The following is a 27,542-nucleotide window of genomic DNA, read 5'->3' on the forward strand; positions in this document are numbered from 1 at the left end:
CATTTTAGGTGGAATTGTAGTTTACACCTTACTAGTCTTAAAACTACTCTCTCCCTGCTCCTAACGCCTATCCTAGCTAACCTGTGTAAAAAGATATACTATATAAACGTACCTATTTTCAGGCTACTCTGGTCCGTTAATGTGATTACCCCTGTGTTATGCCACGTACACAAGATCGGATTTTCCGATGGAAAAAGTCAGACGGACTTTTTCCATCAGATATTGCTATCAGGTGTAGCACCATCTGAGTTTTTTAATCGGAAATTCAGATGAATTCCATCCGAGTTTAGATATAGAACATGTTCTATTTTTCTCCGATGGAATTCCATTGGAATTCCGATGTGATTTTTTCCGGGCAAAAGCCCGATCGTGTGTACGCCCCATTAGTCAGTGGCAGCTGTAGGGGAGAGGAGAGAGTGCACCAACAACTGCTAGTAAAGCTTGGAGTTATGATGTTACCCATAGGCTTCAGTGGCCTATCTGTTGTCGTTGCTCCTTCTCCTCCCCTGCATCTGCTCTGGCTGACACAGGGGAGCACAGCCCTGACGCACAACCCATCCACTACTGCCAGCCAAACAAAGGAAGCTGTAGCTGAGCTAGCCGCTCAGGCAGACAGGAGTGAGAGTGCACAGCACACTCAGGAGTGTGGGCACAGCGGGTGCATTAAAGTGAATGTGCTGGCAAAAAGCCCAGGTGCCAGGGCGCAATTTCTAGTCGCAATTGCGACCTGGCGCTCAGGATTTGTTGAACCTTGTTTTAAATGAATACACAGCTGGATTTAATCATTGATTTATATATGGCTACACTTATTTTTTACTGCAGTAGTGTTGTACAATGTACCACTTATGTCTGGTTGTCCAGTAAATGTCACTGTCTCTGCTTATATTTCTATCAAATGCCTAACACATAAGTACTCTTAGAACTTTTTCATTAATGAAAATGTGTATGAATCACCAGTTCAAGGGTATTGATGTTCTCAAAAAAGAACTCCTGTTGCTGAATAAAAGAGTAAATCATACTTTCATGTAGTCAGTTTCCATAAAAAAAAAGGTTTAAATCACAACACTGCTATGGAGTTCTGTGAATAACCAGACAGCTCAATGCCTACAGGTCTGATAGAGATCATTTGCATGAGGAGCTATTTGAACACATATAGTACTGTGCAAAAGGTTTATGCAGATGTGAAGAAATGCTGTAAAGTAAAAATTCAAAAATATCCATTTGAATTGCTTATCTCTATCAATTTACAAAATGCAAAGTGAACAGAAGAAAAATCTAAATTAAATCAATATTTGGTGTGATCACCCTTTGGCTTCAAACCAGCATCAGTTCTTCTAAGTACACTTGCAGACAGTTTTGGAAGGAACTCAGTAGCAGATGGATTTGAGGCAGCCTACATCCACAGAAGATCTGTGGTTGGTTCTTCCAAGATGTTTGGAACGACCTACCTGCCGTGTTCCCTCAAAAACTGTGTGTAAGTGTACCTAGAAGAATTGATGATGGTTTGAAGCCAAATGGTTGTCACACCAAATATTGATTTGATTTAGATTTTTCTCCAGTTCGTTTTGCATTTTGTAAATTGATAAAAATAACAACCGAATAATAGACCACCTCAGCAAAAATGTACCTCCCCTTGCAAAATTAGACCCCCTCCAGCGACAATAAATCCCACAGCAGCCAGCATTATTAGACCCTGCAGCACTACGCAACACCCCTTGCCATTACATACAGTCAGTCCTGGAGGTGTCAGAACTTGGTTCACCCCACGTTCCTGCTGCAAAAAAAGCCCTTGTTATATGAAAGGACAGATACTCACCTTTCCTTGCACTCCTTCGTGCTGGGAGCCACCTCCGAATATGAAGGATCATGTGATTTATTACAATGTGACAACACTCAGCCAATCGGCACTGTCACACAGGTTGCTAATAGAACCGTGTAAGCTTCTATTCCAGCAATTCCTACCTCACACTGGGATTTCCATTCACTCCCAGCGACTAAACTGGGCTGGGGGCAAGCCATAGGAAAGTAAGGCTAAGTTATTGGTGAGGGCTGCACTAAAGTGAACCTGTTGCTTTGCCCTGCATTTCAATGTGATATATTTCAATATTTGTTTATATAAAGTATGCATGTTTATTTCGATAAACTGTGTTGTATGTTTTTTCAAAAAATACCTTAGGCCAAATATTCACAGCAAGCTAAATTTTGCCTTATTTATGGATGTAGCCATAAAATCCCATTCCCAATATTCATCTGCATTTAAAGTGCAGAATGATGTTCTTTTAAAAGAGGAAACATAGGCCAATAAGTACCCCAAGTCAAAATACCGCTCCACAATAAAATAAAACATTAACTGCACAGTGCTATGGGGCAAAAATAGCCATGTTTTGCCCAAACATATCATGCTGATAGTAATATGTTCGTAATGCGTTGTGAAGAGGTTACAGAGGGTATATTCAGTTATGGTGAGAAATCTGCCCTAATGTGGCCAGCCCTAAGGGGTATGCATAGTGAGTGTTTGGTCTGTATTGTCTTTATATTACGTTTGGAATTTGGGTGCAGGGCACACTAATGTGTTATACTATGTTGAGTGCACCTTAATCAAATATACAGCATTTGGGAATATTTATCGCATGGTAAATGTAATACTGTGCCCTGCACCTGCATTCTCAGAAGACATTGGGAGTTGTTTTACTAAAAGGCAAATAGACTGTGCAGTTGCTACAGGACTTAGTAAATGAGCAGATGCTCTGCTGACCATCCATGTGTAAGCAAAAATGCTGTTAAAAAATAAATAAAAAATCCTTGCACATGATTGGGTATTCTATGCAAAGCAAAGCTTTACTTAAAGGGGAGTTCCACCCACAATTTCACTTTTTAAATATAAATACCCCTGTAATACACAAGCTTAATGTATTCTAGTAAAGTTAGTCTGTAAACTAAGATCCGTTTTGTTAGGTTGTTACAGCATTAAGATAGTTTATAATCTAGAAATAGACCGTGGCCATCTTAAGTGTGGGCATTATGAAGCCAGACTGTATGACTTCCTGGATTTCAGCTTTGCATATCTCGCACATGCTCAGTGCACAAGCAATGTAATAGGTTTCAGTCAGGTTTGCAAGGACTACTGGGAAACATGATGCCTATCCCAGAAACTAGGGTTGTCCAGATACCGATACTAGTATCGGTATCGGGACCGATACCGAGTATTTGCGGGAGTACTCGTACTCGTGCAAATGCTCCCGATACCTAAATAGAATACTTTTTTTGTATTTATCAACATGTTCTATGAAAATTCTTTGAGTTTTTTACTACTGCGTGACAAGCAAATAAAACATTTTTATTCATTTTTATTCTTTTATAATGTCTTGAGTTAGAGTTCTTCATAATTCTAAAGAAAATATCCTTAGTCTGTATTGTGGTTTGAAAACTGTCACATGACATTTAAAAAAAGTATCGGTATTCGGTATCGGCGACTACATGAAAAAAAGTATCGGTACTTGTACTCGGTCCTAAAAAAGTGGTATCGGGACAACCCTACCAGAAACCCTTGCAAATAGCCTAGGCTAATATGGAGGAGGAAGTAATGAAGGATTACAAAATAAAGGTATTTACAAGCAACAAATTAAATAAAAATTGTCCATTCTGAACACTATGAGATTAGAGCATGCAGCACAGACAAACATAAAAAAATGGGTGGAACTCCACTTTAAGGGTTTTACTTCCTCTATGTCTCCCTGCAAAGGTAAAGCATAATGGGCTACTATAAATCGCATAGTAGCCCATTATGTGACACTTAAAGTGGAGGTTCACCCTATAAAAAATTTCTAACACTACATCCAGCACCGTGCTGCATATAAAATGACACTGCCCTTTATTTATTTTTTGCCGTAGATATCGTTTAGCCGTGGAATTCACCGCGGCTTCTGGGTAGGGAATCCCGCAGGAGTGGGCGTTCCTATTGTCATGCCAATTGATTGACATGCTAAACGACGGCGCACACAGTGCGTCACGACTTCCCGAAGGAAGCTCGGGTCGGCTCGGCTCTATTCGGCGCCTGCGCACCGGCGCCGAATAGAGCCGAGCCGACCTGAGCTTTTTTATAGGGTGAACCTCCACTTTAACTGCAGGAGAAGCCCACGATGTCACCGTCTTCCTCCGTGGCAGCGAGCATCCATTCTTCACCCCTCTTTTTCCGGGGGCCACAAACTCCGACTCTGTGACCGGCCAGAGTCACGTGACGTCACTCCCGGGCATGCGTGCAGGAGCTGCTTTTAACGGTATGACCCCGGCTTGAAAGACGACACATGCGCCGTTGAAGGCTTACCTATAGGTGTAACTTGTCCCCGAGGGTTTACAACCACTTTATTTTCCTAAGTTCTGGAGCAACTGCATTTGCAGAGTGCACAGTCTATTTGCCCTTGGTAAATCAATCCCGTTACCTTTAAAATTACACTCAGCAGTGCTCAAATGCATTTCAACCAGGAAAGCCTTCTGAAAACAGGGTACAGTATTCACATTTCTCATTCCATCCTATATCCCAAAAATAAGAGGATCATTCTTTATTTCAGGACAGTGGACAGAGCCAAATCATTGCTTAATGCCCCATTGGCCAGGTGCCCATTCAGAATCAATGGTCTACAGTTCAAATATAGCCTAGTATTATAGAGATTTTAGTTAAAAACTGCAGACTGTTTCAAGCAATTTGACCATCATTAGTGCAGTGTATGGAAACAGTGGCTTTTGTGGAGTAGGGCTTGGAACCCAGTGAGACAGTGTAGCCATACAAGGTGTGGTGAGAAGGGACTAAAGCAATCAAAAAACACTCTTTCTAATCATCAGGGCATCAGGGCATAAAGGCAAATAGACTATGCACTTTGCAGGTGCAGTTGCATTCATTTTGCCCCTTAGCTTAGTATATGTGGTGAAGCTTCACTTTGTAAAAAATACCTAATCGGGTGCAAGGGAAATAAACAAAATGTATTTCTGCTTGCACATGATTCTGTGATGGAAATCAACACATTCACTAAGTTCTAAGGAAAATGAGTGTAACTGCACCTGCAACGTACACAGTTACATAGTTACATAGTTAGTCAGGTTGAAAAAAGACACAAGTCCATCTAGTTCAACCATAAAAATAAATAAAATAAAAAATATCGTACAATCCCATATACACAATTCTATACCCACAGTTGATCCGGAGGAAGGCAAAAACCCCAGCAGAGCATAATCCAATTTTCTACAGCAGGGGAAAAAATTCCTTCCTGATCCCCCGAGAGGCAATCGGATTTTCCCTGGATCAACTTTACCTATAAATGTTAGTATCCAGTTATATTATGTACATTTAGGAAAGTATCCAGGTCTTTCTTAACCACTTCCCGACCGCCGCATGTAGATATACGTCGGCAGAATGGCACGGACAGGCACATCAACGTACCTGTACGTGCCTGCCTAGACGTGGGTCGGGGGTCCGATCGGGACCCCCCCTGCTACACGCGGCGGTCGGGTTCCCTCGGGGAGCGATCCGGGACGACGGCGCGGCTATTTGTTTATAGCCGCTCCGTCGCGATCGCTCCCCGGAGCTGAAGAACGGGGAGAGCCGTATGTAAACACGGCTTCCCCGTGCTTCACTATGGCGCTGCATCGATCGAGTGATCCCTTTTATAGGGGAGACTCGATCGATGACATCATTACTACAGCCACACCCCCCTACAGTTGTAAACACACACTAAGTGTACACTAAATCCTACAGCGCCACCTGTGGTTAACTCCCAAACTGCAACTGTCATTTTCACAATAAAGAATGCAATTTAAATGCATTTTTTGCTGTGAAAATGACAATGGTCCCAAAAATGTGTCAAAATTGTCCGAAGTGTCCGCCATAATGTCGCAGTCACGAAAAAATCGCTGATCGCCGCCATTAGTAGTAAAAAAAAAAAATTCATAAAAATGCAATAAAACTATCCCCTATTTTGTAAACGCTATAAATTTTGCGCAAACCAATCGATAAACGCTTATTGCGATTTTTTTTTACCAAAAATAGGTAGAAGAATACGTATCGGCCTAAACTGAGGAAATTTTTTTTTTATATATGTTTTTGGGGGATATTTATTATAGCTAATAATAAGTTTATTATTATAGCAAAAAGTAACAAATATTGCATTTTTTTCAAAATTGTCGCTCTATTTTTGTTTATAGCGCAAAAAATAAAAACCGCAAAACCTCAAATACCACCAAAAGAAAGCTCTATTTGTGGGGAAAAAAGGACGCCAATTTTGTTTGGGAGCCACGTCGCGCGACCGCGCAATTGTCTGTTAAAGCGACGCAGTCCCGAACTGTAAAAACACCTTGGGTCTTTAGGCAGCATATTGGTCCGGGGCTTAAGTGGTTAAAGCAATCTACTGAGCTGGCCAGAACCACCTCTGGAGGGAGACTATATAAAGAAACCTTTTCATATTTGGAGATTAAAACTCTTTTCCTCTAGATGTAAAGAGTGCCCCCTTGTCCTTTGTGATGACCCTAAAGTTAATAACTCAACACCAAGTTCACTATATGGACCTCTTATATATTTGTACATGTTGATCATATCCCTCTTAATCTCCTCTTCTCAAGAGTGAATAAATTCAGTTCCTCTTATCTTTCCTCATAGCTGAGCTCCTCCATGCCTCTTATCAGTTTGGTTGCCCTTCTCTGCACTTTCTCCAGTTCCCCAATATCCTTTTTCAGAACTGGTGCCCAAAACTGAACTGTATATGAACAGTCCTACAGTCCCTTTGCCTTTAGTGAATCAACCCTAGTATGTAGCACAATAAAGCCTTCTTAAAATAGAGGTTATTCACACGTGTCATTCCATCCCATATCCCCAGAATAAGAGGATTATAAAAAATGGACTTGCATCAATAGGGACCAAACAGGTCTTAAAATTGATTGCCCCCTTGATATAGTAAAAAATATAGTACCCAAAAACCTCTATAGACGATGCTTTAAAAGATTTTACTGCCCATCAATTTAGAGGTACCTGTGAACTTTGGCACTAGAATTATTGCGCTCATTCCACTGTTCACGGCGATTCCTCATTTTTGGTGCAATCATACATGGGTAAGCCTGGGAACCATGCAGAGCTGCTCGCACAGTGAAAGTGATCGGCCATTAACCTGTGCTTAATGGTTCACTCTTCGGATGTGCTACGTACGTCAAAAGAGCTTAACTCGTTATGGTACAATCTCCCATATCCCCTCACCTTCTTCAGCAAAATAGGTGTAATTGCAGGCTGACCATGCACACATTTGTAGTATCTGAATATAATAGCCTGCAGAAGGCTGGGCATTCTGTTTGTCACCTTGCAACCTGGCACCAATATTGTGCATGTCCTAGGACAGTTGTCTTCAAACTGCAGCCCTGAGGCCAGATGCAACCCTTTGCTTGCCTTTATCTGGCTCTTGAGTCATTATTTCCGCCACTGACATCAACAATGAGGCATAATTCCTTCCACGGAAACCAATGATGGGGCATAATTCCTTCCACTGACAGCAAAAATGGGGCACTATTCCTCCCACTGACACCAACTATTTCTCCCTGTAATTCCAAGGATCGGACACTGTTTACTCCCACTGGGTACAGTTCGGCCCCCCTAAAGTCTGAATGACAGTAAACTTGTCCTTTTTTGGAATGTTTGGAGACACCTGTCCTAGGATATTGAGTGTTATACCTGCAGTTATCTTAAAAACAAAACTCTAGCCCTACCTTCTGTCTTGCACAATATCTTCCCCTGTATTGAAATAGCTTATTCTGATTTTACAGCCGACTGTAAGCTTCTCTGAGGCCTTGTACACACGAGAGGATTTCTGCCGGACCGTTTCCAGCGGATAAATCCTCTGGCGGATTTTGATCTGATGGCTGTACACACCATCAGATCAAAATCCCTGCGGAATACATCCGCGGTGACGTGCCGTGCCGTCGCCGCGACGATGACGCGGCAACGTGCGCGACCCTGGAAGGTAAATACTTCCACGCATGCGTCGAATCATTACGACGCATGCGAGGGATGGGAGCGGACGGACTAATCTGGTGAGTCTGTACAGACGACCGGATCAGTCCGCTGGACTGGATTCCAGCGGCTAGATTTCTTAGCATGCTAAGAAATTTTTATCCGCTGGGAATCTGTCGGCTGGATTTTTTTCCGCTGGGAAATGTCCGCTCGGACGTACACACGACCGGATCTATCTGCTGGAACTGATCCCAGCGGATCGATCCGGTCGTGTGTACGGGGCCTGAGGGTGCATTTGAAGTCAGATAGAGTCCACTTCATTTCTTGGAGGACATCATGGAGGCTCAGCATTACATGTGGGCATTACTACATCTTTCTATTTTCAGGAAGCTATGTACTGCATACTGCCAGCCCCTGGTACCAACCTAGGATCTGCCTGCAGTACATAGAGAAGCAAAGAGACCTAGAGATCATGTCGCTGGCTCTAAAATAAAGTATGTAATGAAAATTAAAAGGTTTTATTTAATAGTTTTATTAGAATCTTAATGAGGGGAGAAAGGAGGTACCAGAGAACACAAAATACTGTATAAGCAGATTAAACTTCAGCTTTAAGCTGTTCTTGATTAACAAAGGCGGGATTTTGCTCTGCTGAGTACCAGAGGTTAGAAGAATGGACTTCAGTGCACTCTTAATGCTAAAAGTTTCCAAGGTTCTCTCTTGTTATTTGTTTTGCTGGCATGCTGTATGCCTCGGGCATCAGATAATTTCACCTTTTCTTGTGAGTCTGGCTATGTGAAAAGCAGGCTGCAGGTGACAGATGGCATACATACAAATCATTGTTCATGTTCCAGGCACATACAGTGCTTTTTATTTTATCATTGTAGCGTAGTTTACCTTGTTTGCTGATGGGCATATAGAACCGCCTGGCACTTCTCCATGCCAGCTGCAGATTGCGTGATCTGCAACAAAGTTGGGGAACCATGATACTGACCAAACCAGATAACAGTGTATGAGACCAACACTGGATTGGGGCTATATAAAGTGATCATAGTCCAGTGCAGCATCTTATTACCTCTTTTTTTTCCATACTTGTGAAGATACTTGTTGACTTTGAAAGTTGGCAGTGGCTAATACAAAAGAGCAGTTATCTGTGGTAATTGTCTAAAATAAACTTTCCATTTAGATAAAAGTTCTTTAGTTGAATAAAAAAAGGTTATATACATTAAAATATCTTTGTTTCTAATACTTTTCCAGAAGTTCATCTTGACCCCTGCAGAACATGGTGCCCAACAGCAGATTGCCAAACAGTTTGCCAGATCGAAGCTAGCGATTCTGATATGCCTGTGTCTGTGGAATGCCAAGTTTGCCTTATGAAATTTTGTTCTGTATGCAAAAAGTCTTGGCACCCTGAACACATATGCCAGGAAAACCAGTCTGAAGCCGTTCATCCTAAGAAAGGGTAACTTGTATATTTCATCTGATTTTATTGTTCTGTGATATTTGTACCCATTGAGCAATTTTTTGGATTTTACAATCAATGAAGAACTTTTTTTTCCTAACCAAGTATGTAAGTTTGACCTTGTTAATGTATTAAGAAAACTCAAGCCTCGTACACACGACCGAGTTTCTCGGCAAAAACCAGCAAGAAACTTGCTGGGAGATATTTTTTGCCGAGGAAACCGGTCACGTGTACATTTTCGTCGAGGAAACTGTCAAGAAACTCGACGAGCCAAAAAGAGAGCAAGTTCTCTATTTCCTTGACTGGAATGGAGAAAATTGGCTTGTCGAGTTTCTCGACAGCCTAACAAGGAACTCGATGAGGAAAACGGTGTGTACGAGGCTTGAGAGTCATTGCAAAGCAGTTTCTTCTCTTACTGGGATCTCAGCTTTCAGCAGCAGGATGAGGTTAGTATACAGAATAGCAGTTAATTAGTGTTAGGGCATAGGGTATTAGGTTTCAGTGCAGGCAGCTTGGCATTGATAGTTTTTTGCACTGATCTCCCATTGCTAAGAGCTGTACCCTAAGCTCACTGAAAAACCCTAAAACTAGCCCTCAGGCCCCGTACACACGAGTTTCTCGACAGAATTCAGCGAGAAACTCGGTCGGAGCTGGATTCTGCCGAGAAACCCGGTCGTGTGTACACTTTTCAGTGAGGAACCCGTCGAGGAACTCGTCGGGCCGAAAAGAGAACATGTTCTCTTATTTCTCGTTAGTCAATGGGAAAAGTCGGCCCGACGACGAGGAACTCGATGTGTTTGGCACATCAAGTTCCTCGGTCGTGTGTACGGGGCCTCACACTAACCTTAACGTTAGCCCCAATACATGTAAGATTAGATACTTCTCTGCCCTGCACTAGGATGCTCTGCAATAAAGACTAAAGCAAACCATAGATTATACAATTTTCTTTCCATCCACCCAATGGGCAGAAAGAAAGAAAATCGCTCAATTCTCCCATCAACACAGTCAGTGTTGATGGGGGAATCCCTCCCACAGTGCTATTGTATTCTGGGGGCACAGAGAGCCTTCCTTGCCGGAACAACAAAATAATGACTATAGTACAATCAGCCTGTCCATATATGGTTTAACATTTTCAAACTGGCTCCTTTGGTTTTTCAATTGAGTTGAAAGATTTCGGGTGGGAGTGTGGCAACAGGGCCACTCATAGAGTGAATTTATAAACCCTCTGAAGTTCCCGTGTATGGCCAGCTTCAAACCTCTGCATCAAATTTGCTCTTTCTCTTTCAGAGTTGGGATCCTGAAGCTGGAATCCACTGTTCTGTTCTTTAGGCGTTAGGTTAGTGTTAAGCTTCGCTTTTAGTGCTTTGGGGAGAGTTTAGGTGTTAAAGGGGTTGTAAAGGTTCGTAAAGGGATTTTGTTTTCTAAATAGGTTCTTTTAAGCTAGTGCATTGTTGGTTCACTTACCTTGTTTTTCTGAATTTCTCACTTCCTGTTCCTCCTCAGTAAGCTTGCCCCCATCATCCGAGCTGTTCTGGCTGGGGGTTAGTCAGTGTGCTCGCCCCCTCCTTTGGGACTACATCCCTGTTAGAAAGGAAATCGAAGGAAAAGGTAAGTGAACCAACAATGCACTAGCTTAAAGGAACCTATTTAGAAAATAAAAAACAAACCTTCACAACCCCTTTTAAAGGCTTACTTATGGGTTAGATAATGTGTTAGGGTTTGTAAAGTTTAAGAATAAAGTTCTTATTAGAGGGCATTAAGAGGGCTTACTGTAGGGGTCAGGCAAAGTGTTAGCATGATGAGGAAAATAAGTGTAGAGGGACAAATTAAAGGTTATGTTACGGGGATGGGGGGTAACTGGTAAAAGGCTAGGTTAGCAGTCACTGGCAAACTGGGTAACTACTGTATTCACACTAGTTCGTGCATTGGGAGCCTCATGCCAAAAACTACTAGCACAGGACTCCTGGTGCCGTAAACCAACGTATCAAAGTGACTGAACATTTTCTATATACTATGCAAACCAAGACTCATCTGCAATGATAGGTTTGCGTATTGTGTTAAGAAATCCTTTGCAAGAATTCCTCAAAGTGAAAGCTGGTTTGTACTGTAGTTTACTGTGTTTTATCATATATTACCGCCCACCAAACACCTACACTGCTGTTTAGTCATTCTGCTTTTCAATGACCCTTGTGGATATAACATTCAAACTTCTTTCAGCTGTAGCTAATTTTCCTTTTTTCAATAACATACGGTTCAGATGTGTACAAAATGTCAAGGTATTCAATTTGGTACAAATGAAGTAAGCCAGCAAATTCAGGAGCAGTTCTGAATGCCTGAGACCGCTTGAGACAATAACAATAAATTGTATAGTGAGATAATTTCATGTCTGTAGATAGTCCCTGATCTCTCCATATACATCCTGATTGACAGTCCCAAGGAGGATATCTGATTTGTCAGGTTGGATTTTCCTGGTGTTTTTTAAAGTTAAAACAGGCTTCTTCTGCCTCCCGTATCCTCTTCTGTAGGCATAAACATGTATGCTCGGCTAATTGGAGCATTAACCCCAGAGGATTTGGCTGCCAAATAAACTGGCCCCTTTTTGCGATTCGGCATTGCGTCGCTTTAACTGACAATTGCTCTGTAGTGCGACATGGCTCCCAAACAAAATTTACGTCCTTTTTTTCCCACAAATAGAGCTTTCTTTTGGTGGTATTTGATCACCTCTGCGGTTTTTATTTTTTGCGCTATAAACAAAAATAGAGCGACAATTTTGAAAAAAAAAACAATATATTTTACTTTTTGCTATAATAAATATCCCCCAAAAATATATCTAAAAAATGTTTTTTTCCTCAGTTTAGGCCGATACGTATTCTACATATTTTTGGTAAACAAAAATGCAATAAGCGTTTATTGATTGTTTTGCACAAAAGTTATAGCATTTACAAAATAGGGGATCGTTTTATGGCATTTTTATTAATATTTTTTTTTACTAGTAATAGCGTCAATCAGCGATTTTTATCATGACTGCTATCGGACATTTTTGACACTATTTTGGGACCATTGTCATTTATACAGCGATCAGTGCTATAAAAATGCACTGATTACTGTGTAAATGACACTAGCAGGGAAGGGGTTAACCACTAGGGGGCTAGGAAGGGGTTAAGTGTTTCATAGGGAGTGATTCTAACTGTGTGGGGGGCTGGGTTTACTGTGACATGACACTGATCACTGCTCCCGATCACAGGGAGCAGACGATCAGTGTGTAGTCACTAGGCAGAGCAGGGAAATGCCTTGTTTACACAGGCATCCCCACGTTCTGCAGCTCAGTGACATGATCGCGGGACACTGGCGGACATCGAGTCCACGGATCCCGCGGGCACAGTCATGGAGCTCGCGGCAGGGGTGCGCGCCGCCGGCGGCAAATTTAAAGGGATGTACCTGTACGCCTATTTGCCTGTCCGTGCCAACTTAAAAGTGCGTGCGCTGGTCGGCAAGTGGTTAAAGATAAATTGCAGACAAACAGCTAAAATCCATGGAAGAAATACTTGTTGCATCTGTTTTACCTACTAAAGGATTTGTATTTCTGTCTATTGAGTTCCAATATTTACACAGCTCTGCCCCACAACATAGCCATGTCTAGCAGCGCAGGTGACCTGATCTTTACAGGCCCCCTCCTTGTCCACACCCTGCAATTAGACAATGAAAAGGAAAGCAGCACCCTGATGACCTCAAATCTCTGTCCATGTGTTCGCCAACACTGGTACTGCTTCTCTCTGCACCTCAGGGACGAGCCTGTTCAGATGCCCACATAGCAAGCTGCTTGCTATGTGGGCACAAGGCCAGAGGGAGGGGCCAGGAGGGTCAGTGGGGGACACGAGAAGAGGAGAATCAGGGCTGCTCTGTGCAAAACCAACTGCACAGAGCAGGTAAGTATGACATGTTTGTTAATTTTAAACAAAAACAAAAAATTGATCTACATTTAATATCTACCTTTAAGCTGGATCTACACGCTCATTTTAGCAGGCGGGCCAAAGGAAAAAAAAAATTCTCTCACCCACACAAGCAAGGTGGATGGAGCAAAACTGAGAATACACAGAATGCAGCCGATTTACTGTAGCCGATTCAATAAAAGTTTTCTAACAGTCCCATTGGAAAAATCAGGCCTCCTCACCAAACATTCAGGGCTGTGTGGTAGACCAGAGGCGTGTACAGTAAACGAGGCCTGTATGGACAGAAATACAGATCCTTTCCTAGGCAGGTAAAACTTCCCCCTTGTGTGCATTTACTCTGTGTATTTAGCTGTTTAGTGTTTAGCTTCAATAATAAAAAAAAATTGTGGACACATACAGCTACGCATTTTTTACATAGCGGGTTGGTGTGTGCCAAATTCCACAGTGCCTGGTAATATTATTGTTATGCAATGTAATATGAAATCAAGATGAACATCATAATTTAAAAGTAGTCAAAACAAAGAAAACAAGACTTGAATGTCTGATTTGTGCGAGATAAGCAACTGCTGATGTTTTGTTTAACCTAATGTAACCATATGTAATGTGTAAAATGTAGGGCTGTTACTGATCAAAATTTTTGTGTTCGATTAATCGTTTTTTTTTTTTTTTATCGATTTATCGACTAATTTCGATTAATTATAACGCACATACAGATCCAACTACTTTTAGCTGATCTCCTTGCAGGCTGATTCCCAATGCAGCTACCAACCACTGGAAAAATGGATAGCAAAATACAAAAAACACACAAAGGCAACGCTCGATGGGAATAGCATTAAAACTTTTATAGTCTTCAAGTAGGTAACAAAATAAATATTGCACTGGAGATAAAATCGATGTAGCTACATAAACTGTAAAAATGGTGCGAGTAATACCAAACGGTAGCAAAAGCAGTCATAAAAACATGTAGCTAAGTATGCTACTGGTATAAAAATGTGTACAACGATACCACTGCTGAATCCAGATGAGGAGGGGTTAACATCAGTCCATCGGCATGTAGATGTCCCGTGAAGGGAACTATCACAACTCCCAGTGGATGGCTGTAGAATCCCAGGTTAATAGAGGGAAGTGTAACAGCCCTTGCGTGTGGCAGATAGTAAGGTCCCGTCAGGATGTAGATATGAGTAGAAAACATATATGTTTATAATGAGGCAATGTATCATTTTAAGAAAAAAGTAGGGTCATTTTGAAATTGATAGCAACATGTCTCAAAAAAGTTGGTATAGGGCAACAAACAACTGGCAAAGTAAGTGCTGGGTACTGTATTTAAAGAGTTTAGTTATATCTCTGAACTTTGGCAAAATGTATGTTGGTTGACACATTTAATTGAACTTATTTCCTTTTTAGGTCTGACTGTACAGATGTAGATGCTTGTATCAAGCAATGTCCTGTGTGTCATATTTACATTGAGAGGAATGAAGGCTGTGCACAAATGATGTGCAAAAACTGCAAACACACATTCTGCTGGTACTGCTTACAAAATCTTGATGTGAGTATCTGATATTGTTGAGACTCGCTGATTTGTTATTTTTTATGCTTATGCAAAAGTGGGGCTAGCCATATAACAAGTATCCGTGGTCCACCCCTAAGGAACCCAGAACACGAAGAACCCTAGGGGGTGTGCATAGCTTGTTGGGCAAAGTCTGGACCCTATATGGGACAAACGACATGGATAGGTAGCACGGGTTAATGCTGCTTATTGGACAGTTAATTTAGCCATACAACAAGTATAAGATATAATACCGCCATTACTTGCTTTACATTGTTTATGTGTATCCTGGGGAATTCACATTTATATGTTAAAACTATCTTGAAAGTGTGAATGTATTTGAAACTATTTCACTTACAAAGTTACCTTTTCAAACATGGGCTAATATTCCACCACTCAGAGCTTAATCTCGGGGGTATGACCAGTTGTTACATCACACCACAGGTCACATGGTTTACTGCCACTTCCACCTAGAGCCCTTTATATATAACTTAGGCACTTCCTCCTGCCCTTTTGCTACATGGACTTTGCAACAGAATGAAACCTGGGTTGCTGAGTACTCCTTCATAGACATACTTACTGGAGCTGCACGATTAATCGTCAAGAATCGTTATCGCGATCTTTTTCCCGTTGCAATTCTTGACACAGGGTTTCACAATCTTTGACATGAAAATTATTTTCTCTCTGCACTTTGGTATGCAAAGAATTTCCTCTCTGCTCTCAGCCAAAAGTCAAAGTCTGGGCAATCTGCCAAGTCTGGGCAGCCTGCCAAGTTTTGAAAACATTCTTTATCAGTGGAAAGTTAAGTCTAAACATTGTATCACATCAAAGGAATAAACTTCTGTATGTAAAGTAGGAACGTTTAACCACTTAAACACCAAACCTTTTTCTGACAGCTCTTTTCAAGTTAAAATCATTATTTTTTTTGCTAGAAAATTACTTAGAACCCCCAAACATTATATAATTTTTTAGTAGAGACCCTAGAGAATAAAATGGCGGTTGCTGCAATATTTTATGTTGCACTGTATTTGCGCAGCAGTCTTTCTAAATGCAATTTTTTTGGAAAAAATTACTTTATTGAATTTAAAAAAAAAAAACTAGCCAGTAAAGTTAGCCCATTTTTTATTTATTTTTTGTATGAATGTAAAAGATTTTACGCCGTGAGAATCGTGAGAGAATCGTGATCTTCATTCTAAGCAAAAAAATCGTGATTCTCATTTTGGCCAAAATCGTGCAGCTCTAATACTTACCCTCTTTTCTCACCCTACTCTGTGAGTACCCTGCAGAGGAATACCCTCACCAAGAGCAAAGGTGGAGACAGGGCACAGGGGAACTTTGGCGAAAGCCCAGGCAAACACCCACTCTGCCAAAGGCCTGCAGAACAGGTAAACCACTTAAGCCCTGTAAACACGATCGGATATCTGATGGAATCTAATCCGATGGATTTTTTCATTGGATATCCGATGAAGCTGACTTTCATCAGTCTTGCCTATACACCATCGGTCAAAAATCCAACCGTGTCCAAACGCGGTGACGTAAAACACTACGACGTGCTGAGAAAAATTAAGTTCAATGCTTCTGAGCATGCGTCGACTTGATTCTGAGCATGCGTGGATTTTTGACCGATGGATTTCCACACAGACGATCGTTTTTTTATCCATAGGAAAATTTTAAAACATGTTCTATTTTTTTTCACTGATCGGTTTGACCGATGAAAACAGTCCATCTGTCTTTTTTCATCAGATAAACCGATCGTGTGTACAGGGCTTAAAAGTAACAGTGCTTCCCTTGAATTGGAGCAGAACCCTATTTTCAACACAAGTTTTTCTGCATCTGATTCTAGCTATATCTTAGGCATGCAACAAATGGCCTACCTGACTGAGGCAGACTTTTCTGCAACCATGTCACAATTTCTTAGACAACTAACAGCTTTAATACAGCCATCACCATCCAGAGCTCAAAAGTGCCAGGCTACTTCTCTACCCCATATTTCAGTCAGAAAGTTAAAAATGCTTTATTTAGCTACTTGTACCATTGGTATGTTCTAATTGTACCCACGTATGTACTATCTGTCAACTAAGCATTATAATTGTGATAGCCCACACTGAGAATTGAGGAAATGAGCTACCTGATTTTATTTCTGTTTGTGTACGTTGTTACTGGCTCTGGCTTTGTTATATTGTATACTTTGTATGTTTTGTCATGGGAGGCTCTTGTTCAATATGACTATGCCTGTCACATTTCTTGTTTTTTCAAAAACTTCCTGAAACACAAAAAAAGAAGAAGAAATACATCCTGAAACACAAAAAAAGAAGAAGAAATGCTTCATGTATAGGACACAGACATTGAGGGGGGTGAAGGGAACCTGGAGGCAGTGTTACAGGAGGCTGAAGCTGCCTATAATGCCTCGTACACACGTCGGATTTTTGATCGTGCAAAAGTCCGCCATGAGTCCGTCAGAAGTCCGACAGAAATAAAGAGAGCAAGTTCTCTATCTTAGGTCAGTCGGACTTCTGCCAAAAAAAGTCAGATAGAGGCTACACACGGCCGGACTTTCATAGAAAAAAAGCCTGTCTGACTTTTTTTCTCGGAAAGTCCAACTGTGTGTACAAGGTATAAAAGATACTTCACATGTATGCTCTTTGAAGTAGGGCTTTTATTTGGTGAGACAATTATGTCACAGAAGGAAGGTCTCTCTCCCACAGCGGAAGGATCCAATATGCCATTACTCTGGGGTGTTTACCTTCTAAAAATGAAGATCTAGCCAGACTAAGTCAAAATTCAGCAATCAGTAAAAGAAAAAAAAATGTTTATCCCATTGCATCAAACTGGCTCAACAGAACGTGGTACACAGACATTCTCGGACTTCTAGAAGATAAGGCCTCCTCTAAACAGCTAACATCTGCTATCTCAGGGCCCCTGCTTTTCTGCCTCTGTCTTTAATAGCATTGCTGTTGAAGCCCAGGTCATGAGAGACAGAGGGGTCTCCTATTCTGTCTGTCTACTAATTGCTAAAAGAAAAACAAAAAACACTTCCAGAAAGATCTACTATTGTACCTGGAAATTCTTCTTTTCCTGGTGTGAACACAAGTAGTTCTACCCCCATTTTACAATCAGGACTTGACCATAACTTGGCCTTAAAGTGTAAGTAAACCCCCCTATCGTTTTCAGCCAAGGAAGCTGCCAACTTTGCCTCTGTTTTATCTACAACGGCCATGATGCTGCACATGTGATCAGTTTAGACACCAGCCATTGGATGGTTTGACAGTTTGGTTGAGAGCACAACCAATGGGAGTGTTACATTTACCGCGCATGCCGGAAATAAAACTGTTTTATGGATGGGTTTACTTCTGCTTTAAGTACCGTTTTGGCTTTGTCAATTTTTTTCGAAAAACACCTGTCCTAATTTTCCATGGTAAAAACATTTATTCAAGGTGTCTCTTGAATCAAACCTCTCTTACAACATCCTGTGCATTCTTAGTACCTCAGTTTGGTTCTCTCTGCCCTGCAAAAACCATCCTGTGAGCCCATCAGGGAACTTCCTTTGGATGACCTCTCCTGCATGGTAGCTTTTTGGTGGAAATCACGTCTGTCAGTTGTGTCTGAGCTAGTCTCTATGTATCTGAGCTATTCTCTTGTAAGGAAAGAGTTCCTTCACAAGGATAAAGGAAATAATTCCTCCTCAACAAGGGCATAATACTTCCTTCTTTGTGCCCTGCTCAAAAGCACTCAAAGGAGATTGCCCTGCACTATCTGAATTGGCTGGAAGCAGGTGGCTGCACACAGAGGGAAAGACTCTGTGACGTGTTGTTGTTGTGTCAGAGACACACACTGTGTGACTGAATAGAGGAGACCCATATGCATATAGGTGAATATATAATAATTTATTAAGATAAGGGAACAAACACACAACCACCTCCAACAGGACACAGGAAAATAAATCAACCAATAAACAAAGACCCAAAGATAATTATAGACAATATGTACAATGATGGGAGATACCGTAATTGTAAACAGGCCAGGCCGAGGTCATACACAAGGAGATCAGAAGATAGGTAAGGACAGGAGAACAACAGGAACAGGGAGATGGCAGATGGATGGGCTGCAGAGCAGGGATCCAGGTAATCAGGTAACACAGGGACAGGTATCAAAGGTAATGGGGAAGCAGGAGGGACAGGTCCAGGATAGGCTCGGGATAGGGATCAGGTCAGATCAGATACAGGCTCAGAAGTCAGGAACGCCAGGTCAGGGAGAGAGATACCAAGGTGTAACAGGTGCTCTCGGCGCCGTATTGCGTTCCACGCTTGAACGCATACTGCGACCGTGCAATGACGTCATTGCCCGGCGCCGCATGCGTTCCACCGTGGAACGCGGAAGTGCGCCTCGTATTAGTGCTTATGCACTACACCTGCCTGGGTCCTATAAACAGAACAGCGTGCAGACTGCACGCTGTTCTATTTTTGTTGGCCGTAGCTGGCTTGGCTACATTTTAACTACAAGCACTATCCTTCTTAAACTTGGAACTTTCCCTTGACTCGATCTGCGCAGACAACCTTACAAGAGTTGCTGCGGACACCGCAAGATATCCCCCACCAGGAAACCCTCCATGAAGGAATCCTATGACTGATAAAATAAAACAAGACTCATCCTCTGCAAACGGATAAGTAGCCATTGTTTCACTTGTAGTGCCTTTAGAATCATCTACTACATATATTGCTTCTAATCAGTTGCTGTATTGAACTCTGGCTTACTAAGTACTAACATACTGCTTGAGATTGTCTGTTGTGTTCTCGGCTACTTGCTGTGCAGTATCTTAAAGGTACATACACTCTCAAATTACCTGAGCTATATTTGCCTCTCTTACGCAACTACCAGTTGCCTACACCTTGCCTAATTACTACGCGTTTGACATAAGTTGTTACTTGTTTATAGGCCCATGCCCTAGGTTACTGAACATGTTCACCTTAACTTTTCTATGCTGGGGTTTGAAGGTATTTCCTACCTGCTCCCTTAGTGACCTAATGCATTCTTTATGTTAAAGTGATATGATGTAGAGAACCCCCAAACACCTGTTCTCTGATTGCAGTGACGCCTGGGGTCCGATACTGATAATCACTTGCATAGGAGAAATGCATTGGAATGTTCACGTGCGTTGTAATCTTTTAACGCTTGGGGTTGGACGCATGTTGTAATACCTCCGCCCTTAGAAGCTCAATGCATTCATATATGTGAGAGAGATGATGTAGTGACCCCCCCCAAACTCCTGTTCTCTGATTGGAGTGACGCCTGGGGCCTAGTACTGAAATCTCACATAGAGACGTGCATTGAAATCCTTGCTAACTGCAGTTGTGGTTCACTCCCGTTCACCAGTAGTTTGTGACACAAGGCGAGGTGTGTTTGCACTTGCCAGGTATTAATAGGAATGTCTGTAATTGGCTTCAAGTCACACCTGAGGGCAGGAAGAGCAGTACGCTCCACACTGCCTGGATCCATCCGCTGGTGGACCACAGTACTGCAAGCCAAATAATAATAAATATTACCAGCGGATGGAACCTTTCCTGACATGTTGCCAGCTCTTCTTATTCATTCCTTGGGAGCATCCTAGGGTCTATGAATATTACACCCGTGTCCTGTACTGTACGATTAAGACCAAATACATTTTGACTTACATATAAATTCCATATCTTGGAGTACAGTGCAGGACACAGGCCACCCTCTCTTCTGTTCCTGTGCTAGTTTGCATTGCTTGTTAAAAAACATAGGACTAATGGAGGAGTGGTGGTGGTGGGGGGGGGGGGGGCACAGGGGTCCTATCACCTGAAGGTACCAGTTCATAACCTAGGATCTATAAATATAACCCTTTCATGCCTAAGCCTATGTATGACATTTGGTGTTTACAAGTTAAAATCCATATTTTTGGCTAGAAAGTTACTTAGAACCCCCAAATATTATATATATATATATTTTAGCAGAGAATCTAGAGAATAAAATGGCGATTTTTGCAATATTTTATGTCATACGGTATTTGTGCGGCGGTGTTTTAAACACAACTTTTTGGGAAAAATTAACTTTCATGAATTTTAAAAAAAATGAAAAAGTAAAATTAGCCCATTTTTTTTGCATAATGTGAAAGATGATGTTACGCCGAGTAAATAGATACCAAGCATGTCACGCTTTATAATTGCACGCACTCGTGGAATTGCGACAAACTACGGTACCTAAAAATCTCCATAGGCGACACTTTAAACTTTTTTTTACGGTTACCAGGTTAGAGTTACAGAGTAGGTCTAGTGCTAGAATTATTGCTCTCGCTCTGACGATCGCGGCGATACCTCACATGTGTGATTTGAACACCGTTTTCATATGCGGGCGCGACTTCCGTATGCGTTTTCTTTGCTGCGCAAGCTCGCGGGGAGGGGGGCGCTTTAAAAAAAATGTTTTTGTTTTCTTATTATTTTTTTTTTTATAATATTAAATTGTGTTTTTTTTTTTTTTACATTTTGATCACTTTTATTGCTGTCACAAGGAATGTAAACATCCCTTGTGACAGGTACTCTTTATGGAGGGATCGGGGGTCTAAAAGACCCCCGAGCCCTCCTTTGCACTTCAAAGTATTCAGATCGCCGAAAACGGCGATTCTGAATACTGTGTACTTTTTTAAATCCGGCGCCATTGACAGCCGAGAAACCCGGAAGTGACGTCATGACGCCGCTTCCGTGGTTTCAATGCGGAGACTGAATCAAAGCTGTTTACGGCTTAGTGTCAGTCTCCGCCTGAACACAGAACGCGGCGGATGGAGGATCGGGTCTTCCGGTGGGACGGGAGGCCCGGTCAGAGCGGCAAAAGGCGGCGGGAGGGGGGGATGTCCCCTCCCGCTCCTCCGGCATAACAACCTAGCGGCTTTTAGCCGCATCGGTTGTTATGTTTGGATAGCCGATCGCTGGCTCTAAACAACAGTACCGGGATGATGCCTGCGGCTGCAGGCATCATCCCGGTATAACCCCCGAAAGCCGAGGACGCATATATGCGTTCCGTCGGCGTGAAAGGGATAAAGCCTTTGTCTTGTACTGTTCTCCAAGATGTGGAGATAAATGCCTACGTTGTTCCTTAGCTTCAATGGGGTTTTAATTCCCGACAAAGTCTTTGTGAAGAATAGAGGTGTTGTGATAACTAGTGGCCTGCTGGTCATGACCTGCTTACCTTCTTTAGGGTCCATTCAGTAACACATGAGCTGATGTGCGGTCTAAGCGGGCTCACCATTGTGCTGATGCACTAATCTTGGTGCATTGCACTGTTTACTTCTTTTAAACAAACTTTATTAAAATGTCACAGACATTTCCTAAATTTTATTTCAGCACTGCACGCAGTACCTTTTTGTAGTGCACATCAATGCAAGGTGGTGGTGTAAACTGGACATACAAGAGAAAAGGCATTTTGCTTTGTCATGCAGTGGGACTGTGCTTGAATAGCTGCCCAATGCAATCCCACTGCATCAGGTGTGAATCTATCCTGCCTACCCTACATTCTCCATATATTCCCTTAAGGGGACCACTAATTCCACCATAACACTGGCATCATCACTCCCAAATGGATTCTGCAAAGAAATATATAAAGAATGTACTTTAGAAAGAGCACTGGCTGTCAAGGTATGACTGTGGGTTGAGGAAGATCTCCCTGGCTTTAGACAGCTATATAGACCTGACAGCGGAATTAACCCACCTCGGCTGAACCTAAGCTAAGGTTTTGAGGAAGATTTTCACTTCAGATTGTAAATAAAAAAAGATATGCCTTTCTTTGAAAGTTTTCAAAATCAAAAAGAATGAATTAGAAGTTCCCTCTGGCTGACATATAATTAGATTTGAAATAGAGCTGTCTGACAGATGAATAAGAAAGAGGACAGAGACATAGGTGACGTGTTTTGTTATGATAGATTAGTGACATTTATTATTATTGCTTAGCAACTGAATGTACAGCATGTTCGGTACTGTAGAAACCTAACAATTTGCCAGTAAATTATTAACGGCATTACAACTTTCCCTTGAGTTTTTTAGTTAGCTGCCTCTGACTAATATTTTCTAAGCAGAACTCAGTTTTTAATAACCCGAACTAAATGAGAGAACAAAAAAGCTCAGATGTCTGGGGCTTGAAGCACATGTTCTTAAATGGGAACAATGCTGGATTGCTATGTTCATTTCACTACTGTCAGGCCGCGTACACACGATCGGTCCAAACCGATGAAAAGGGACTGAAGTTCAGTTTCATCGGTCCAAACCGCCCGTGTGCACGCCCCATCGGTCTGTTGTCCTTCGGTCCAAAAAAAGAGAACTTGCTTTAAAATCGAACCGATTGATGGCTGACCGATAGGTCAAAACCAATGGTTAGTACGCAAATGCATCGGTTCAAAACCCGCGCATGCTCAGAATCAAGTCGACGCATGCTTGGAAGCATTGAACTTCGTTTTTTTCAGCACGTCGTGTGTTTTACGTCACCGCGTTCTGACCCGATCGGTTTTGAAAACGATAGTGTGTACGCACATCAGACCATCAGTCTGCTTCAGCGGTGAACCGATGAAAACGGTCCATCGGACCATTCTCATTGGATGGGCTGATCGTGTGTACGCGGCCTCAGAGAAAATTGATGACCCCAATTTCTGAAATTGCCATACTCTAGGCTGCAATGCTAATCCTCTGGCTTCAGGAAATAGGCATCCCACCTCCACACAAGATTTCTCAAAACAAGTGAAAATTTCCAAATGACACTGTATCGCTAGAGAATTCTTGTGCATTATCTACCATTTGGAGAGTGTTTTTGATGTTACAGTTTTTGTTGTGTATTGTATTGTGTTATGTTTTTTCTTTTTGCCACTCGGCACACGCTTTATTATATTTTTTTGTGATTCCATATGGCTATGGAATATGTTTTTTATGTTTTTATGTACTTAGGTGCTTAATGTGCGTTCTAAGCCAATGTCAACAGGTCCACTTTGTCCGAATAAATATATATTTTTTATACCTATATTGTGGTTTGGCCTTTAAAGTCCCATCTGGGGGGTATCTCTCTTTTTCCTAGAGAATTCTTGAGGATCAACAGAGTAGTAGTGTGCATCATTCAAATGATCTGGCACAACAACCTGGTACACAGCACCAATGCAGCTCTCCTCAGACTGGGAAATCTTTAACAAGGATTTCTGCCTGTTGCTTATGGTCTCTGCTGCATTCATGCTCCACTTAAAAAAGGTTTAAATCAGATTTAAGACTTGTGGTCTTTTGAGCAAGTAAATGTAGAGTATACCTTTCTTGATAAGCACACCATTATTTTAGGATCATGCTAATTTAACAGCATAACCAAGAAATTGTAAGCTTGACTGTAAATTAAGTGATTGTAAATTTATTTTTATTTTTTTAAATAACAAACATACTTAGCTGCACTGTGCAATAGAATTCCACAGAGCGGTCCTAATCCTCCTCTTTTGGGGTCCCTCACCGACCCTCCTGGCTCCTCTTTTTCTCAGTGTGCCACAGTAGGAAGCTGCTTTCTATTGTTCGACACCTGCGAGCCACAGACACAGACCATGTGGCTCGGATCCGCTCCTTCATCACAGGATTTGACTGACAGCAGCTAGAGCCAATGGCTCCTGCTGCCTCAGCAAAGCCTGTGAGAGCAAGGAGAGCCACTACAGACAGGATCGAGTGAAGATAGGGGGGCTGTGGTGAAGGGTTGATATTATTATTTCATAATTTTTTACCTTAATGCAGGGAGTGGGAATTTTTTGGGGGGATTATTGTTTCCTAACAAGTGTTAAAAAAAAATCAGCCCTGACTGCAGTACTTAAAGGAGCTGTAAAGGAAAACAATTTTTTGCCTAAAATTAATGTCTACAAGGTAGACAGACAGAATAGTGTAATGATTCTGTTAAAAAACTAGTAAATACCTAATAAATTCCTTCATCTATATCACCTCCGGCATTCTAGTTTCTGTTCTCTCATTCACTTCCTGGTTTGCATTGTTCGTTCATATAAGAACTACATTTCCTAGTATGAATTGCGGCACAGAAAGTAATTCACACCTCCTTGAAGTCTCTAACATGTAGAGAGCGTCCTGCCGCACAGATGTAGTTCCCAGGAGGGGGTGAGCACGTTACTGACCACCGCAGTAAACCCTCCCGTCACGGTGGTCAGTAAAATCAGACAAGCAGGAAGTGAACAGAACAGAGAAAAAATAGAGCAACTTCTGAGCAAAAACGAACAATGAGGAAGTGAAAAGAGGAATATCTGCAGGTAAAGGATGCTTATTATGAAAAAAAAAAAAATTCCTTTACAACTCCTTTAATTCCTCTCCACAGTAATCTCTTTCCACCTTCTAGATGTCCTTAAAGCGGATCTCCACTCTAAAGTGGAGTCCCGCTGATCGGAACCCTCCCCCCCTCCGGTGTCACATTTGACACCTTTCAGGGGGGAGGGGGGTGCAGATACCTGTCTACAGACAGGTATCTGCACCCACTTCCGGCCCTACGATACGGGCAAAGGACGGGTTTTTTCCTTCCTTCCCGTCCGTCCCCCGTTGTATGCTGGGAACACTCGGCTCCCAGCACACAGCGGGAGCCAATCGGCGGGCGCAGCGCGACTCGCGCATGCGCCGTAGGGAACCGGGCAGTGAAGCCGGAGCGCTTCACTTCCTGGTTCCCTCACCGAGGATGGAGGGGGGAGCAGCAGGGTGACGAGCGATCGGCTCGTCATCTGCTGCGATCGGCGCTGGACTCCAGGACAGGTAAGTGTCCTTATATTAAAAGTCAGCAGCTGCAGTATTTGTAGCTGCTGGCTTTTAATATATTTTTCCCGTGGCACATCCGCTTTAATCTTTCAGGATAAACTATTCCCAGTGTCATTCAAGCCAGAAGACCAAACACATCTTGTAAGTGCTGGGTGTCATTGACCTACCTCCTAGTAGTTTAATGATTCAGAGTACAATACTGAAATTTTTAGGCATATTGAGTACTGCCCAGCTGCAGGCTTTGAATGCAGTTTGTTGTTAACATTTTCCTCACTCCCTGTGCATCCTAAAATGGAACAGGATACAAGGGTTATTCTCTCTAACGGGCACAGACCGCAAAATATTTCTTATGGCATCAAGGGCTCCTCACTCCACAATCATGTCTGAGGCCTCGTACACACGACCGAGAAACTCGACGGGCGAAACACATCGTTTTGCTTGTCGAGTTCCTTGTGAAGCTGTCGAGAAACTCGACAAGCCAATTTTCTCCATTCCCATCAATGAAATAGAGAACATGCTTTCTTTTTGGCTCGTCGAGTTTCTCGACAGTTTCCTCGACGAAAATGTATACACGACCGATTTCCGAAACTCGGTCATGTGTACGAGGCCTGAGGTGCCGACCCGACTTGTCTCCACCAAAGCATTTAATTGCACCAGACTGCACTACAAACCTTACAAAGACACTACCCCTTCCTTTGCTTTTTTGTACTTTTTTACCTGGTTTTAATTAAAACAAAAAAACAGTGCTACTGAAATAGTGTATCTTATATGAAAATAACGGTAGTGTATTCAAGTGTATAAACTAATAACATTCTAATTACCATAAAAATATGAAGGAAAAGTTCATAAATGTGTTGAATGTCCATGAATATATGTAGAGGATCCACCCAAAAATTATTTTGCATATCAAAGATAGGAAAAACACTTGTGGCACTTCAAGCCATGCTAACTGAACAGGCATAACTCAGGCATAAAATCAGTGAGATGTCCGCGATGTGACATCAGTTGGTAGGCTACGCCCAGTATACGCGTTATGTCTTGAAAAAGAGTATCAGTACTTGTACTCGGTCTTAAAGAAGTGGTATCAGTGCAACACTATTTAAGATACACTATTTTAGTAGCGCAGCACTGTTTTTTGTTTTAATTATTGTCCTTAAGTGGAGTGAAAGCACTTTTAGTGATAGCAGCTACTTGTTTTGATATTTATAATACTTTTTTATGGTTTTTGTTTGATTATTGATTGTGAGTGAGTGAATAACTTGTATAGCGCTACAAATGCGAACTGAATCGCCTCAAGCCGCTTGGTATTAATTTTCTTCAGTAGAGGTGGGTCTTGAGTTTTTTTCTGAAGGCCTGATGACTTTCTTCCGTTCGGATGTTAGTTGGTAACGCGTTCCACAGTCGACAGTGTACATGTGGATTGCGCTGATTGATTTCACGTCACTTGTTCCTGCTTTTGTCAATGTTTGAAAGATTCCGCTCACCTCCTGTCCTGGTGACCACCCAATAAGTGAGGGGAAATCTCACATGGAAAATAATTAAATAAAATTTAAGTTTTGATCCATGCCCTCTCTATCCATAACCAAATGAGAAGTTTTGGATGGAGCTGGACTAGAAATTTGTGCATGGATTGCAAATGTTAATGCTATGTCACTGCAGAGACCAGAGGTGAGTACAATGCAGTGTTTTCAATTCCAGAAGAAAAACTGTAAGGCCCCGTACACACGACCAGTTTCCTCGGCAGAATTCAGCTTCCGACCGAGTTTCTGGCTGAATTCTGCCGAGAAACCCGGCCGTGTGTACACTTTCGGCCGAGGAAGCCGACGAGGACCTC

At 42.0% G+C, this 27,542-nt stretch overlaps 1 protein-coding gene across 1 annotated transcript in view; it reads left to right on the forward strand.

The window, feature by feature from the left end:
- Positions 1–27,542, forward strand: part of RNF144B (ring finger protein 144B) — a 93,804-nt gene that overhangs the window by 56,741 nt on the left and 9,521 nt on the right. Inside the window, exons 5-6 of the mRNA XM_040353779.1 lie at positions 9,239–9,443; positions 14,798–14,939. Coding sequence (XP_040209713.1) covers positions 9,239–9,443; positions 14,798–14,939 — 347 coding nt within the window. The remainder of the gene's footprint in view (positions 1–9,238; positions 9,444–14,797; positions 14,940–27,542) is intronic.

The sequence above is a fragment of the Rana temporaria genome, chromosome 5, assembly GCF_905171775.1.
Source record: "Rana temporaria chromosome 5, aRanTem1.1, whole genome shotgun sequence".
Classification (NCBI taxonomy): Eukaryota; Metazoa; Chordata; class Amphibia; order Anura; family Ranidae; genus Rana; species Rana temporaria.